The sequence below is a fragment of the Trichoderma breve genome, chromosome 2, assembly GCF_028502605.1.
Source record: "Trichoderma breve strain T069 chromosome 2, whole genome shotgun sequence".
In the NCBI taxonomy this organism is placed as follows: Eukaryota; Fungi; Ascomycota; class Sordariomycetes; order Hypocreales; family Hypocreaceae; genus Trichoderma; species Trichoderma breve.
Window position 1 is genome coordinate 2,590,778 of NC_079233.1, and position 13,163 is coordinate 2,603,940.

Below are 13,163 nucleotides of genomic sequence, written 5' to 3' on the forward strand. Positions count from 1 at the left end.
CTCGGGTTTCGGCTGACATGCCTACAAATTCCCGCCTCTGGGGCACTGAGGGAGTTAAGCGATTTGCAAAAAAAAAAAAGAAGGGGAAAAAAAAAACAGAGACCGCAAAATGAATATGTGCATACGTGAGGAGAATGTGCCTACCATGCCAGATGAGTTTGGTGTGGTGAATATGTGCGGTTGTCCGTTTCTGTATGCCGACCCTTCTTTGGTCTCTTCTTTTTGCATCCCCGTTGGGGCTCTATTAATGTAGTCTCTCTTGCGGTTTCCGGCAACTAATCTTAAATAATCTGTTAACGATCTGTTGTTGCCATGATATACTGGTGTTGCTCAATAACTTTAAATCGCCGATCTAACTACTGATACCGTGGTGACGATTTTGGCTCTCAACTTGCATTCGGCGCATAACCACACATTGTAACGACAAAATGTTCATGTTGCGCTTCAATCTAATACGGAAGGAATAAATATGAGATTATTTTTGGGTTATTCTGTTGCTACCTTCAACCCATTCGAGGGTTCTTGCTGACAGTCAAGCAGAGAATGCCCAGCTTCATCTTGAGCAACTCGTGACGACTTCTACACTCGTTACTTCAAGAGTTCCGGCTTACGAACCGCACTCTTCTTCCCGAAAAGCCATATGACCGCTCCTCTTCTTATTCGCATCTTGGATCTCTCTTTCCTTCTTCATCACTAGTAGCAGGAAAACTCGCGACTTTTTACTCTTCCAGCGCCAACATATACTTCGTTCTTATCACCTGCCTCAGCCTGTCTATACGGTCTCTGATGGGTATATGAATAATTTGTGCAGAAATAATCTGATGAGCGTTTTTATATTCGATTCTGAGACTGGAACTCCGATAATCTTGCACAGGAGATGCCGCTGGGGCTACTGCTATTTGCACAGTTAAAGCAGATACGAAATTATCGTGAGGCTACTATCTCCGACTATGTACGGAGTAGAAGAGACCGCAATACCTGAGTGAGCGGACATGATGTGGAATTAGCTGTATTTTTGTCGCCTAGTGAATCTCATTGTATTCACAATATGCGGACTCAATACGGAGTAGTGTTACGGAGTTTACAAGGCAAAGCGGCCGCCTATGTCCATCTAGTATTTGGCGGCCTTGCGGAGAAACGAGAATGCGACCGGATCAATCAATCTCTGCTTGAGATGGTCTTCTTAGTCACTCGCGACAGTCAGCACGCTATACCGGGAAAGAAAGTGTCAGCAGCGGTCAGCGCACTATACCAAACTGGTGCTCCAAGGCTTTCTCATGTCGTGCCTCACATCTACGAGTGTTGTTGCGGAGTGGGAGTTGAACCGATGGAATCAGGCGGAGCGGACAGTAAAACTGAGTATGTAGAGTTAATTGTGCGGCTTCACAACTGGGCCCCTTAATATCATCGTGATGGCAGAGAATATAAATATTAGATCCCCAGCGACAACTGTTGCCGAAGAAATATTGGCACAAACAGCAAGATTCAGTCAATTACAGACTCCTATCAACACTTCTTACATACATATCCTTTAAGCGTTTGCTAACAACATCCACAATGCCTTCCTCCAAATTTTCACCCGAATCAATTCCTGATCTTACAGGACGGGTCTACATTGTTACCGGAGGCAATGCTGGCATGTAAGTCAGCCATTTGACATATATATTTCCTCTTGCAATAGATTTACTAACAATACCAGTGGTAAGGAGACCGTGATTGGCTTGGCAGCCCGTGGTGCCAAAGTGTATATGGGCGCGCGCAGCAAGGATAAGGCATTGGCGGCTATCCATGAAATACAAGAACAACTACCGGCTGCGAATATTCATTTTCTTGACCTCGATCTATCCAATTTCCAGAGCGTCATCGCGGCTGCGAAGAAGATACGAGAAGCTGAACTCGCGTTACATGGACTCATCAACAATGCTGGTATTATGGGAGTGCCTTACTCTCTGACTGTCGATGGCTTTGAGGCTCAATGGCAGGTAAGATCATATTGTTTAGGCTGCGAATCAGCTGCCGTAACTCTGTCGATAGAGAAGTTTATGAAGCTAAAACGTATGGTTCAGACCAATTACTTGTCTCATTGGCTGCTCACGCATCATCTGATGCCACTTCTTCAATCTACCGCTCAGTCGAATCCTGAAGGAACTGTCCGCTTGGTCAACTTGACATCGGATGGACATGCAAGGTTTACTCCCCCGAGCGGAATTCGGTTCGAAGATACCGGATTGGAGAAGGAAAACTCCATGATGAGATATGGACAGAGCAAACTAGCGAATGTCTTGCATACAGTGCAACTGAACAAAAAATACGGCCCAGTCTCTGCGGAATCTGGCAATGCAGCGATTTGGTTCGCAGCAGTGCATCCCGGCCACATTGACACGTAAGTTCCAGCGACACTTACGTCCAAACAACTAAAGGTGCATTCAGAAGCTAACAGGAGTCTAGCGATCTGAATAAACAAGCCACAGGGGCACTACCTGCAGGCGTCTTGCGAGTTGCTACTCCCATCATGAGCTGCCTCGGGATCCTGGATAAGCAAGAGAAGGGCGCCTGGTCCTCGCTCTTTGCTATCGCCAGCAGCAATTTCAAGAAGTCGGATTCGGGTGCCTACGTCGTGCCATATGCAAAAATTGGGACACCAAGTGACCATGCGCGAGACCCCAAATTGGCCGAGAAGCTATGGCAGTGGACTGAGTCGGAGCTTGGTGCCAAGGGCCTGCTCTGAGGAGCGACGAGAGGTTAGGATATGGAAGATATGCATGCATAATCAGGAGTAATAGCGAGTTCTCTAATCATTAATACACCTATGAAAACAAACAGCTTCTTCATATTTCCGTCGTGTGTTGCGAGTTTTGCTTTGCTGAGCACGAAGCGAACTGAGACGACACGGCAACCAATCTTTCCGACTCTAGCCAATCAAGTGTCAGATTTTGCGAGCGAACCAATCAACGAAACACATCCTGTGACTCCATCAACTAAATTGGGGAAATCTGGACTCTCTGATGAGATGAGCAAAACACCCGAGCCGGGACGGCCCCACATCAAATGAGAGTCCGGATCTCTCAAGTATCTCCAGAATTGACTCCCATTTACTCCTCTTCATCAATACTAGATATCTCCATCTAACCGGACTTTATAAAGAAATAGACAGCTAGACGGACATTATCCAGACAAACTAGTTGATAAACTAGGATACCAACACAGAAGCTTGATAATATGCCCCAAGCTCCTCCTGCCAAGAAGGGGAGAAGGAGAGTAAAGACGGGGTGTCAGACTTGCAAGTATGCATAATACGTTCTATCATCAGCTATAGTGAATCTTGATGATCATCTCACTGTTTGACACTAACAAATTGGGTGTAGGAAGCGGCGTGTAAAGTGTGATGAGGGGAGACCGGCTTGTCAGAGATGTGTCTCGACTGGTCGGGTCTGTGATGGGTACGGCATCTGGGGTGGCGGAGGGAATGCCTACGGAAGCTCCGACAAGGTCCCGTTTGTTTCCTCTTCCTCTCTAGTCCGTAGGAACCAGATGCAGCCCCTGCGGAACATTGTCGTCATGTCGCAGACACGCGCGATCGCGGGTCAGCCCGCAAGCCTCGGGTTTGAGTACTTTCGGAGATATACCACCACTAAGCTTCCTGGCCTGTTCGAATCGGGCTTCTGGGATTGTTTAGTGCTGCAAGCAAGCGAACAGGAGCCGGCTGTCCTGCATGCGGTCACGGCATTGGGTGCGGCACATAAGAATGAGGAGCGAATCTCACTGACCGAATACAACGAAGCCATCCGGCATTTGCGGCATAGCCTCAAGCGTTCAGACAAAGAGGCTCTTCGGGTGTGCCTCATCACTTGTATGCTATTTGTATGCATTGAGCTGTTGAGAGGGGGCTTCAAAGCAGGCCATGCACACCTGACCAATGGCCTCCGTATTCTTCGTGAGATCCAGCAGCGCGAGGGAGTCACCACCTCTGATGGAGATATTATTCTGCGATCACAAGCAGTATCGGTCGAAGATACTCTTGTCGAAGTCTTCTCACGGCTCAATGTGCAAGTTGCGCTTTTTGGCCAAGTCTCTTCATACCTGCTTTTCGTGGGAGATAGCGCAGAATCACCGAGAACGTACGATATTCCCCAGACGTTCTCATCTCTCCTCGAAGCACGGAAGTATATGGATGCCCTGATCAACGGATCGCATATCCTAGGGGAACAGGCAAGTCAGCTGATTCTAAGCGGACAACCTATCCCGGAAAAGCTTTACGAGGACCAAGGACGCCTGGAGGCGGCTTTGATGAGATGGCTTCATGCTTTGGACTCCAGTCACGAAAAGTTGATCAACCGGGCAGACTATCGCACCAAATTTGCCATACCTATGTTGCTTCTATATCACACCATGACGAGGATCATGGCCGCCACTGCCCTGCGTGGGACAGACGAAATGATATATGACCACTATCTGCCGGATTTCTCCCTCTTAATCAAGCAGTCGGCTGACCTGTGGGACCTGATGCGTACCGCAATGAAGAAAGCCTTAGGTTTGAGAGGCACTAGTAGACCAGACATCAATTTCACCATCGATATGGGCTTCATACCACCGCTATATTACGCGCTTGCTAAATGCCGCCAGCCAAATCTTCGCAGGATGATCCTCGAGTTGCTCAAAGAAGTTCCGCATCGTGAGGGTGCCTGGGATGGATTCACGGTCATCAATATGGGCGACTTGCTGATTGAAATAGAAGAAGAGGGCATGTATGAAGGGTTTGAGATCAAGCCAAGCTGCTACTTGCCAGACCCGTCAATAGCGGAAGTATTGCCCATCATCCCGGCATCTCAGCGATTCAATAACGTCAATGTAGCGCTACCTGATTTTGAGAGCGGCAAGGCCACTTTATTTGGTAGGCGGTATAGAGGTAATAACCAATGGGAGTCAAAAATCGTGCAGTTTGACTCTGCATTCAGGAAGCTCAATCCTCTTTCGTGGGAATGCATTCAGAATTCTTGCGTGGGGATGTGTTGAAAGCTTTTGGGCGAGATCTGATGTACGTCAGGTAGTTTTCATTGTAGCAATAGATTGAGATACCTCATTTCATGAATGTTTGCCTTCAATTTTATGTGTACACTGATACGATACGAGTCAACATGACCTGATAGCGCTATTGGAACCAAATCTAACCCCTTTAAACGAAGGCAGGACAACAACAATTTGAGTGAGTCCAATAGAAAAATTTGCCGATATGCACTTACATGTCAGGTAGATAGGCAATATTAATTCTCTGTAGATAGGATGATAGTATAGCAGTACAAAGTGACATTGGTTGCATTCCACATGCAGGGACTCATCCACCACATATTCTCTCAGTTTCTACTCTCCTGGGTACACTCGTATTTCTGGTTCATCTTCACCCCCCAATATCTTCATCTCGTCGGCAAAGGCTTCGGTGGGGGTCTTGAAATGAAGCCAGCTTTTGCATCGTCAATGCAATGGTGGCGTGGCCTAGTGAAGGCAATCTGCATCAAGGGTCGGAACTCGTGACATAATAGGTCAATGGGTACGATGGCATGCGTGTGTGCGGCTTTCTAGAAGCACCAGCACGGTATTCACACGTGGTGCAGAGATACTAATCGTGGCGCGATTGCATTTTGTTTTGGTTCAGCACTTCTCATTGGTTTAGTCTCCCTGATGCTGTAGGAGGCGAATGACTTTGTGGTGAAGCGTGAAGCTCCAGCTTGAGAGCGCCGCTTGGCCGCTTGTGAAGCTCAATAAGTCTCAATAACCGGCACAGTCGGTAGCCAAACAATAGGTCAGGTAACCCATTGTTTTGCATGCTTACAGAAGATTCTTAAATGTGGCACGATACATTTGCTTGGCTGTCAAATAAACAAAGAACATCGGCCGTGGCAGTTCACTACACGCAATGATTGCTGACCGAGTTCCACATAGGCTGGCTAGCCACAGATCCCTTATCATTTACGAACTCTACCCTTGCAATTGCAGTCACGAGCCACTGGGATTTATATCCGACGGCGCGATGTGCAGCCTATGAGCGAGAGCCAGCATCTCCGCGGTTTATCGGTTTATCGAACCATTGAGCGACGGCTTCAACGCTGGCGCTTCCCCCAACTCTGAAGCGTTTTGCCGCAGCGGCGACACTGTGCGATGAGGCGGAGGCAAGTTGCCGTCTTCAGAATCAGGATTTCTTCTACCAAAGCATCCGTAAGAACTCTATTTGCGCTCAATACGTGGGGGATGAATGTCTTCTTGAGAGTGTCTCTGCTCTGTTAAAAGGCTATGGATATATGAACGCTGTCAGTCCCGTATCTGAGAGATATACACGTAATTCGGCTCTGAAGGCACATTATCCGTTCGTCCACCCCACAGAAGAAGCTTAAGAATGCGGGGGAGGAGAGCCAGAATAGCAATCGAAACCCCCGTCTATACCCCCATTGTCAGAAACGGACAACTTCTCCCCCTTCTTTGATGAACTAAAGCCCCCACGAACAACCACCGAGTTTCTTGCCATCACTAGGCTTCTCCACACTGGTCGATAAGCCATAGCTGAATTGCTGGGTTCGGCATTTAATCGCTAATAGTCGCTAATTATTGCCATGTTATCTGCGCCGGCCATCGGTCAAATTACCGTCCTGGTAATCGGTATCTCTCTTTACCTATCTTGCTCATTTCCATCTCGAGACTGGTTGTGGGGGAAGTCTTTCTTCAACCATCATCTCGACCCCCCACCGTACATGAGGGCATGATCTTCCAGTCATCAGCAGCAGCCGTCTATGAGCGCGTATAGACAGGCATATTAAAAAGGAACAAGGAACCATGCAGTGTTGCCTGCTTCCGAATGCAACCTTATGATAGCAGCCTTCTCTGGCACCAATTACATCTCTTTGTTGAACACCCAGTACATCGTGGTGGTGTGTCTCATTCTGCTCTCCCCTGCCCTCTTACATCTGTCGTGTGGGAAGAGCGACACGGCGCGAGACTATACCGGCATCCAATCGTGCACGGCAGAACCCGCGAGCCTGCAGAGAACCTGAGACGGATCTCGGATCTGAACGATCTAACCTCCATCAAGCCATCATCATGGGCCAGCCAGATTTGAATGAGAAGGATGAGAGGGGTCTGCAGTCCGTGTCTTCGTTCCGCCCTGGAGCGACGAGCGGTGTGCTGGAAGACTATGCAGACCCTGATGTCCAGAATGAAGCTGAATCGACTCACAAGGGAGAGTTTGGCACGAAGCGTGACCTTGTAAGTCGCTGACTTTTCGTCTTTGACACAAAAAGAGTGTTTGACTGATTAAGATTGTCGACAGAAACCCCGCCAGGTTTCCATGATTGCTGTCGCCGGAACTATTGGTACTGGTCTTTTTCTAGGTTCTGGTGCTGCATTGGTTAATGGCGGCCCTGTGGGCTTCTTCCTTGGCTACACCATTGTCGGCTGCTTGGTTGGCATGATGATGTACTGTCTGGGTGAAATGTAAGTCTGGTTACGAACATGTTCCATGTCTTTCTTGTGTGGTGCTAATCTTGAGTCTATAGGTCCGTCTATTCACCAAACATTGGCGGTTTCATCGAGATGGGCAACAAGTACATCGCTCCCGAAGCTGGGTTCGCGATGGGCATCAACTACATCCTACAGACTGGCCTTGCTATCCCCACAGAGATCACAGCTACTGCCGTCATGATCAGCTACTGGGATCATGTCTCAGATCACGTATCGGCATATATCGCGGCCTTTTTGATCCTAAGCATCGGTATCAATCTCCTCGGCGTCAAATACTTTGGCGAGATTGAGTTTGTATTTGCCTGCATGAAGGTGTTAATGCTTATCGCCCTCATCCTATTCGGCTTGATAGCCGATGTTGGCGGCGTCAATGGTGTATACACTGGCGGTCGCTACTGGCGAGATGAGCCATTCAATGACTCGTTTGCAAACTTAACACCAGTGTCCCTCTCACGGTTCCTCGGATTCTGGAAAGTCCTTACTCAAGCTGCTTTTGCGTTCGGCGGTATCGAAGGTATTAGCGTACTTGCCGGTGAGGCGCACAACCCCAGGAAGACGATGAGAAGGGCAGTCAGAACAGTCTTCTACCGAATTGGTAAGTGAAAGAACCTAGAGTACCAAGAAACTTCTCACTGACATTCTCTTATAGTTGGATTGTACCTCCTTACTGTATTGATGATCTCCCTCAATGTCAGCCAACACTCGCCAGCGTTGCTCGACGCAGTCGCCCAGGGCGGTAACACTGCGGCATCATCGCCTTTCGTTGTCATTTGTCAGCAAACCGGCGTCAAAGTTCTCCCAAGCGTTATTAACGCTGTGGTAAGTAACTGAGGATCTCGAGCTATGGACGGCTTAGACTCACATATGAGTTCAGGTTATGACGTCTGCACTCTCATCATGTAACGAAAACGTCTTCGCTGTAGCGAGAACGCTGCTCGCGCTATCTCGACAAAGTAAGAAGACTCTTGTTTCAACGGCCTTGGTGGCAGCTGATCACTGGATACTAATCTTTTCGACCTAGGATCTATGCCTCACTGCTTCCTCAAGACAAGTCGCTTCGGCACACCCTTTTGGGGCGTTCTGGTATCTTTCTGCTTTGGGCTATTGGCTTTCCTCTCCGTCTCCAACGGCTCTGCTCAAGCTTTTATCTGGCTTTCAAACTTGTCAGGTAATTAATCTCTGAGATCTCATTGTATATTCATTGACTGACACTTTGACCTTAGCTCTCAGCAGTTTGATTGCATGGATCTCCATCTGTGCCTGCTTTGTCAGATTTTATCGTGCTCTGGCAGTTCAGGGCATTGATAGAAGAAACCTTGATCTCCGAGGATGGTTCCAGCCATACATGGCTTGGATTTGCATCGTCCTTTTTACAATCATCCTATTCTTCAATGGGTTCCAGGCTTTTATCCACAAATTTTCCGTGTCCGGCTTTTTCGCTTCCTATGTAACGCTGCCAGTGGTTGCTTTGGCATTCTTTGGGTTCCGAATCTACCTGTGGCGGACTGGAAAGGCATATGGATTGACTAATCTCAATGAGATTAATCTTGGCAATGGGCCAGCCAAGGCTCTGCGTGGTACTCGGTATGATCTTGGGTCGTCATGAGTACAAGGGCCGTAACAGTTTGAATAATGAGATAACATAATGTTAAGCTAGTTGAGATTGTAATAAAACTACAATATGATATAGTACGGGTGCATTCTAATAGCAAAGTAAAGGATAAAATTTGTATTGACCAAGAGTTGCCATCTTTTTCAAAATTATCGCTCAATAGGAGAGTTTCTCACGAAACTAATCCGGTTTTCTTCAATGGGGCTATCACAAAGTGCCTGCATGTATTACAGCTACTAAGACTGCGGGGTCGGAATACGAAATCACCAACCAGTGGTGCGATCTTCATGTCATTACCCTCTTGGATTGTGATATTGAGTAAACTGGGGCGAAGTCGGATGTAATCCCCATGCTCGCGCCCGGCTCGGCATTCCTAGGCACTTTGCAACCGTTAGGCATCTTGCCAAACATGATAAGAGATACTACATAACTTCCCCCGCTTCTACAGACGATGTTCCGTATCCCGATCGTTCCACGGGCGCTTGATATGAATTGGGCAGTTGCCTATCTTAAGTGGAAGCAGCGGATAGTTTTGGAGGACAAAAAGTTCCACCAGGTCTACCTCGCACCGCATGCAATCTGTTGTCATACGTCAGAGTTAACTCTGCGCATGATTTCTAGCCCGGTTCTTTGAATTGAAGGCCAAAGTAGGAGAGACTTGGCTTCAATGATAATTTCAGTTGACCGCTAGAATAATACAGTTGTGCCGAATGTCTGATGAAATCATAGATTCAGATCTAAGAGATCTTTATTGCACCCCGCCAATCATGAAACCCTCCTATAGATTCGATGCCTCTGAGAAAGAGGGGCAAGAAACACGTTGTGACGGTAATGTGGCCGACTGGGGTTGCAGCAATTTATCCAAGGGGTATAACCCGGCATATGCAAATTGGTAATGCACCTCCCCTCTTGGTCTGAGACATGCTCATCAAAATCCACAGCAAAATGTCTCACGGCATAGAATGCAGTTGCGGCATGAATTCCGGAATGATTTTTTCGCATTGTTGGCCCGACGGCTGGTAACTTTAGTGATAAGACATGGACGATGTAACGCAAGGAATTGAAATGGGGATACCGAGACTTGAGGGGTTGCTGGGATAGGCAGAAACAATGGAATACATATGGAGTCATGATGGCAGCATCTTTGGTGTTGGATGCTCTCCATGTGTCTCGGTTTGTTGCTAGTATAGTAAGAGACAGTGGCAGTATGGCGAAATTAAACCAAGCTGCCAAGGCTGTTGGCCTACTTTATGGACTTACAGCTACTACGCAGGTTCAAGCCGCCTCATTTGATCCCTTGACACACGTCGACCTTCTCATTGGCAGCAGCAATGGCGGCAATGTATTCCCAGGAGCTACTCTTCCTTTTGGCATGGCTAAGGCTGTAGCCGATACGAATAGCGGCAGCAACCAAGGCGGGTTTACTCTGGATGGCTCGTCAGTCACCGGTTTCAGCGTCATGCACGACTCTGGCACTGGAGGCTCGCCGTCACTTGGTAATTTCCCACTATTTCCGTATACTTCCTGCCCAGGCGGCGAAGTAGACGGTTGTTCTTTTCCTAAGAATGACCGTGTCAAGTTCGGCAGCTTCTCCAATGAGAGCGTTGTCGCGAAGCCGGGCTACTTTGGGATAACCCTTAACAGCGGACCCAAGGTTGAGATGACAACATCTCAGCATGCGGCGCTATTCAAATTCACTTTCCCCAATGCAGGCCCAGACGATATACCACTTATCCTGCAAGACTTGACGGATCTTTCAAATTCGAGACAAGACAATGGCACCGTGAGTGTGGACGGAAAGACTGGCCGCATTACTGGCAATGCCATTTTCGTTCCCAGCTTTGGCACCGGCACGTATAAGTTGTACTTTTGCACAGATTTCTCAGGTGCCGAAATATACGACAATGGCATCTTTGTGAACTCACGCGCCAGTTCCGATGTCAAAGATCTTACCATCTCGCGCTCTATCAACGGCTACCCGTTGCCGGGCGGTGCTTTTGTCCGCTTCGCCAGTGCTCAAGAGCCCATATATGCTCGTACTGGTGTCAGCTTCATTAGCAGTGCGCAAGCTTGCTCCAACGCGGAGAAAGAAATTACTAAATGGGATCTCAACAAGTACGCCAATGAGGCCGCCAATATCTGGCGGCAGAAACTTTCCCCCATCACTATCAAGGCTGGTAATGGTGTGAGCGAGGACTACATCAAGTCATTTTACTCGGGAATCTACCGCACGCTCGTCAACCCTCAAAATTATACTGGAGAGAATCCTCTCTGGAACGATGGCGAGCCATACTACGACTCCTTTTATTGTATTTGGGACTTGTTCCGATCTCAGATGCCCTTTATGACTATTCTGGATCCTGCGGCTCTTACGGAGCAGATCCGTTCGCTGATATCCATCTATGAGAACTTGGGATGGCTGCCTGATTGCCGTATGAGTCTCTGTCCGGGCTATACCCAGGGTGGCTCAAACGCAGACAACGTCCTGGCAGACGCCTATCTCAAGGGTCTCAAAGATGGAATCGATTGGGAAAAGGGCTACGAGGCTGTTGTTAAAGATGCAGAAGTTGAGCCCTATGCCTGGTCCACGAACGGTAGGGGAGGCATCGACTCGTGGAAGAAGCTCAATTACGTTCCCGTACAAGATTTTGACTACAAGGGTTTTGGAACCATGACGCGCACCATCAGTCGCACTCTTGAGTACAGCTACAACGACTTTTGCATCTCTCAGATTGCTGGAGGGTTGGGTAAAAAGGGAGACCAAGAGAAATACATTGAATCTAGCGGCAATTGGCAAAACCTGTTTAAAGCTGACCAGACTTCGTTCTTCTCTAATGGGACCGACACTGGGTTTACGGGCTTCTTCCAAGCTAAGTTCTTGAACGAAACTTGGTTCACACAAGATCCATTGATGTGCAGCAACTTGGATTCTAGGAGCGTATGCTCGCTTCAGAACTCGGGGGCTGAGACATTCGAGAGCAGCACTTGGGAATACGGCTTGTAAGTTCTGAGTTTTTCTTTCTCAAGGAACTTACTATTTGCTTTGTGCAAAAGAATTTTAGACTAACTCAAACTCTCTATAGCTTCGTTCCACACGATCAGGCCAGTCTGCTTAACCTTTATGGTGGCTCTGACGCTTTTGTCAGCCGTCTATCTTATATGCACGACCAAGAGATTACATAGTAGGCGATTTTCAATGACACTTACCTGGTACTTTTAACTAATAATGTCTCAGTATCGGCAACGAACCCAGTTTCCTTACTGTCTTCCAATACCATTATGCCGGCCGACCAGCCTTGTCCGCTGAACGCAGCCATTTCTATATCCCCAAGTTCTTCGCCCCTACACCAGATGGGCTGCCAGGTAACGATGACAGCGGCGCCATGGGCAGTTTTGTTGCCTTCTCCATGATGGGCCTATTCCCGAATCCTGGTCAGGATGTCTACCTCATTATTCCACCCTACTTTGAGAGTGTTAGCATCAAGAGTCCAATTACAGGGAAGACTGCAACTATTCGCAACGTCAACTTTGACTCCACTTACAAGAATGTGTATATTCAAAAGGCTACCTTGAATGGCAAGCCTTATACGAAGAATTGGATTGATCATAGCTTCTTCCTTGAAGGAAAGGAGCTCGTACTCACTCTAGGTAGCAAGGAAAGTTCATGGGGTACTAGGGTGGAGGATCTGCCGCCGAGTTTGAGCCCTTACAACAGTAGCAGCGTTGCTCACACTTCTGCGCCAGCCAAACGATCTTATCGACCGCGCTTTGACAGTGGAGGGATGATGTTTCATTGAGTTAGATGGGGCAGATTTGTAGCTACCTAATAGCACAGCTTCAATCCTTTGAATATCACATCACGAAGTCTAGATTCTCGGCTTATCATATGCAATGCTCTTCGTGATATGTATATACACGCGTTAAGTGAAATTTGAAAGTTATGACTTTTTAATTCTTTAAGTCCCGTAATGTATAGCCTATAGAGTATATCCACCCAATGTTCATACGCCTCATAAAATCCCTAGTACGCCGCTCTACCGCCGCT

The 13,163-nt window shown here is 47.7% G+C and overlaps 4 protein-coding genes across 4 annotated transcripts; all 4 read left to right on the forward strand.

The window, feature by feature from the left end:
• Positions 1-1,557: 1,557 nt before the first annotated feature.
• T069G_03013 (short chain dehydrogenase domain-containing protein) lies at positions 1,558-2,728 on the forward strand (the record flags this gene model as incomplete). Its single annotated transcript, XM_056170223.1, has 4 exons — positions 1,558-1,640; positions 1,700-1,982; positions 2,067-2,383; positions 2,449-2,728. 4 exons carry the CDS (start codon positions 1,558-1,560, stop codon positions 2,726-2,728), a joined length of 963 nt encoding a protein of 320 aa, XP_056031115.1.
• Positions 2,729-3,219: 491 nt separating this feature from the next.
• T069G_03014 (fungal zn(2)-Cys(6) binuclear cluster domain-containing protein) lies at positions 3,220-5,284 on the forward strand (the record flags this gene model as incomplete). The annotated part of the gene is made up of 5 exons (XM_056170224.1): positions 3,220-3,284; positions 3,366-3,454; positions 3,518-4,898; positions 5,184-5,203; positions 5,280-5,284. 5 exons carry the CDS (start codon positions 3,220-3,222, stop codon positions 5,282-5,284), a joined length of 1,560 nt encoding a protein of 519 aa, XP_056031116.1.
• Positions 5,285-7,086: 1,802 nt separating this feature from the next.
• On the forward strand, positions 7,087-9,112 carry T069G_03015 (amino acid permease domain-containing protein; the record flags this gene model as incomplete). The annotated part of the gene is made up of 7 exons (XM_056170225.1): positions 7,087-7,251; positions 7,316-7,479; positions 7,542-8,101; positions 8,156-8,325; positions 8,381-8,459; positions 8,528-8,674; positions 8,730-9,112. 7 exons carry the CDS (start codon positions 7,087-7,089, stop codon positions 9,110-9,112), a joined length of 1,668 nt encoding a protein of 555 aa, XP_056031117.1.
• A 1,213-nt stretch (positions 9,113-10,325) lies between these two features.
• On the forward strand, positions 10,326-12,915 carry T069G_03016 (glycosyl hydrolase family 92 domain-containing protein; the record flags this gene model as incomplete). The annotated part of the gene is made up of 5 exons (XM_056170226.1): positions 10,326-10,606; positions 10,763-11,550; positions 11,596-12,118; positions 12,202-12,300; positions 12,354-12,915. The coding sequence occupies 5 exons, from the start codon at positions 10,326-10,328 to the stop codon at positions 12,913-12,915; spliced, it is 2,253 nt and encodes a 750-aa protein (XP_056031118.1).
• Between the last annotated feature and the right edge of the window lie 248 nt (positions 12,916-13,163).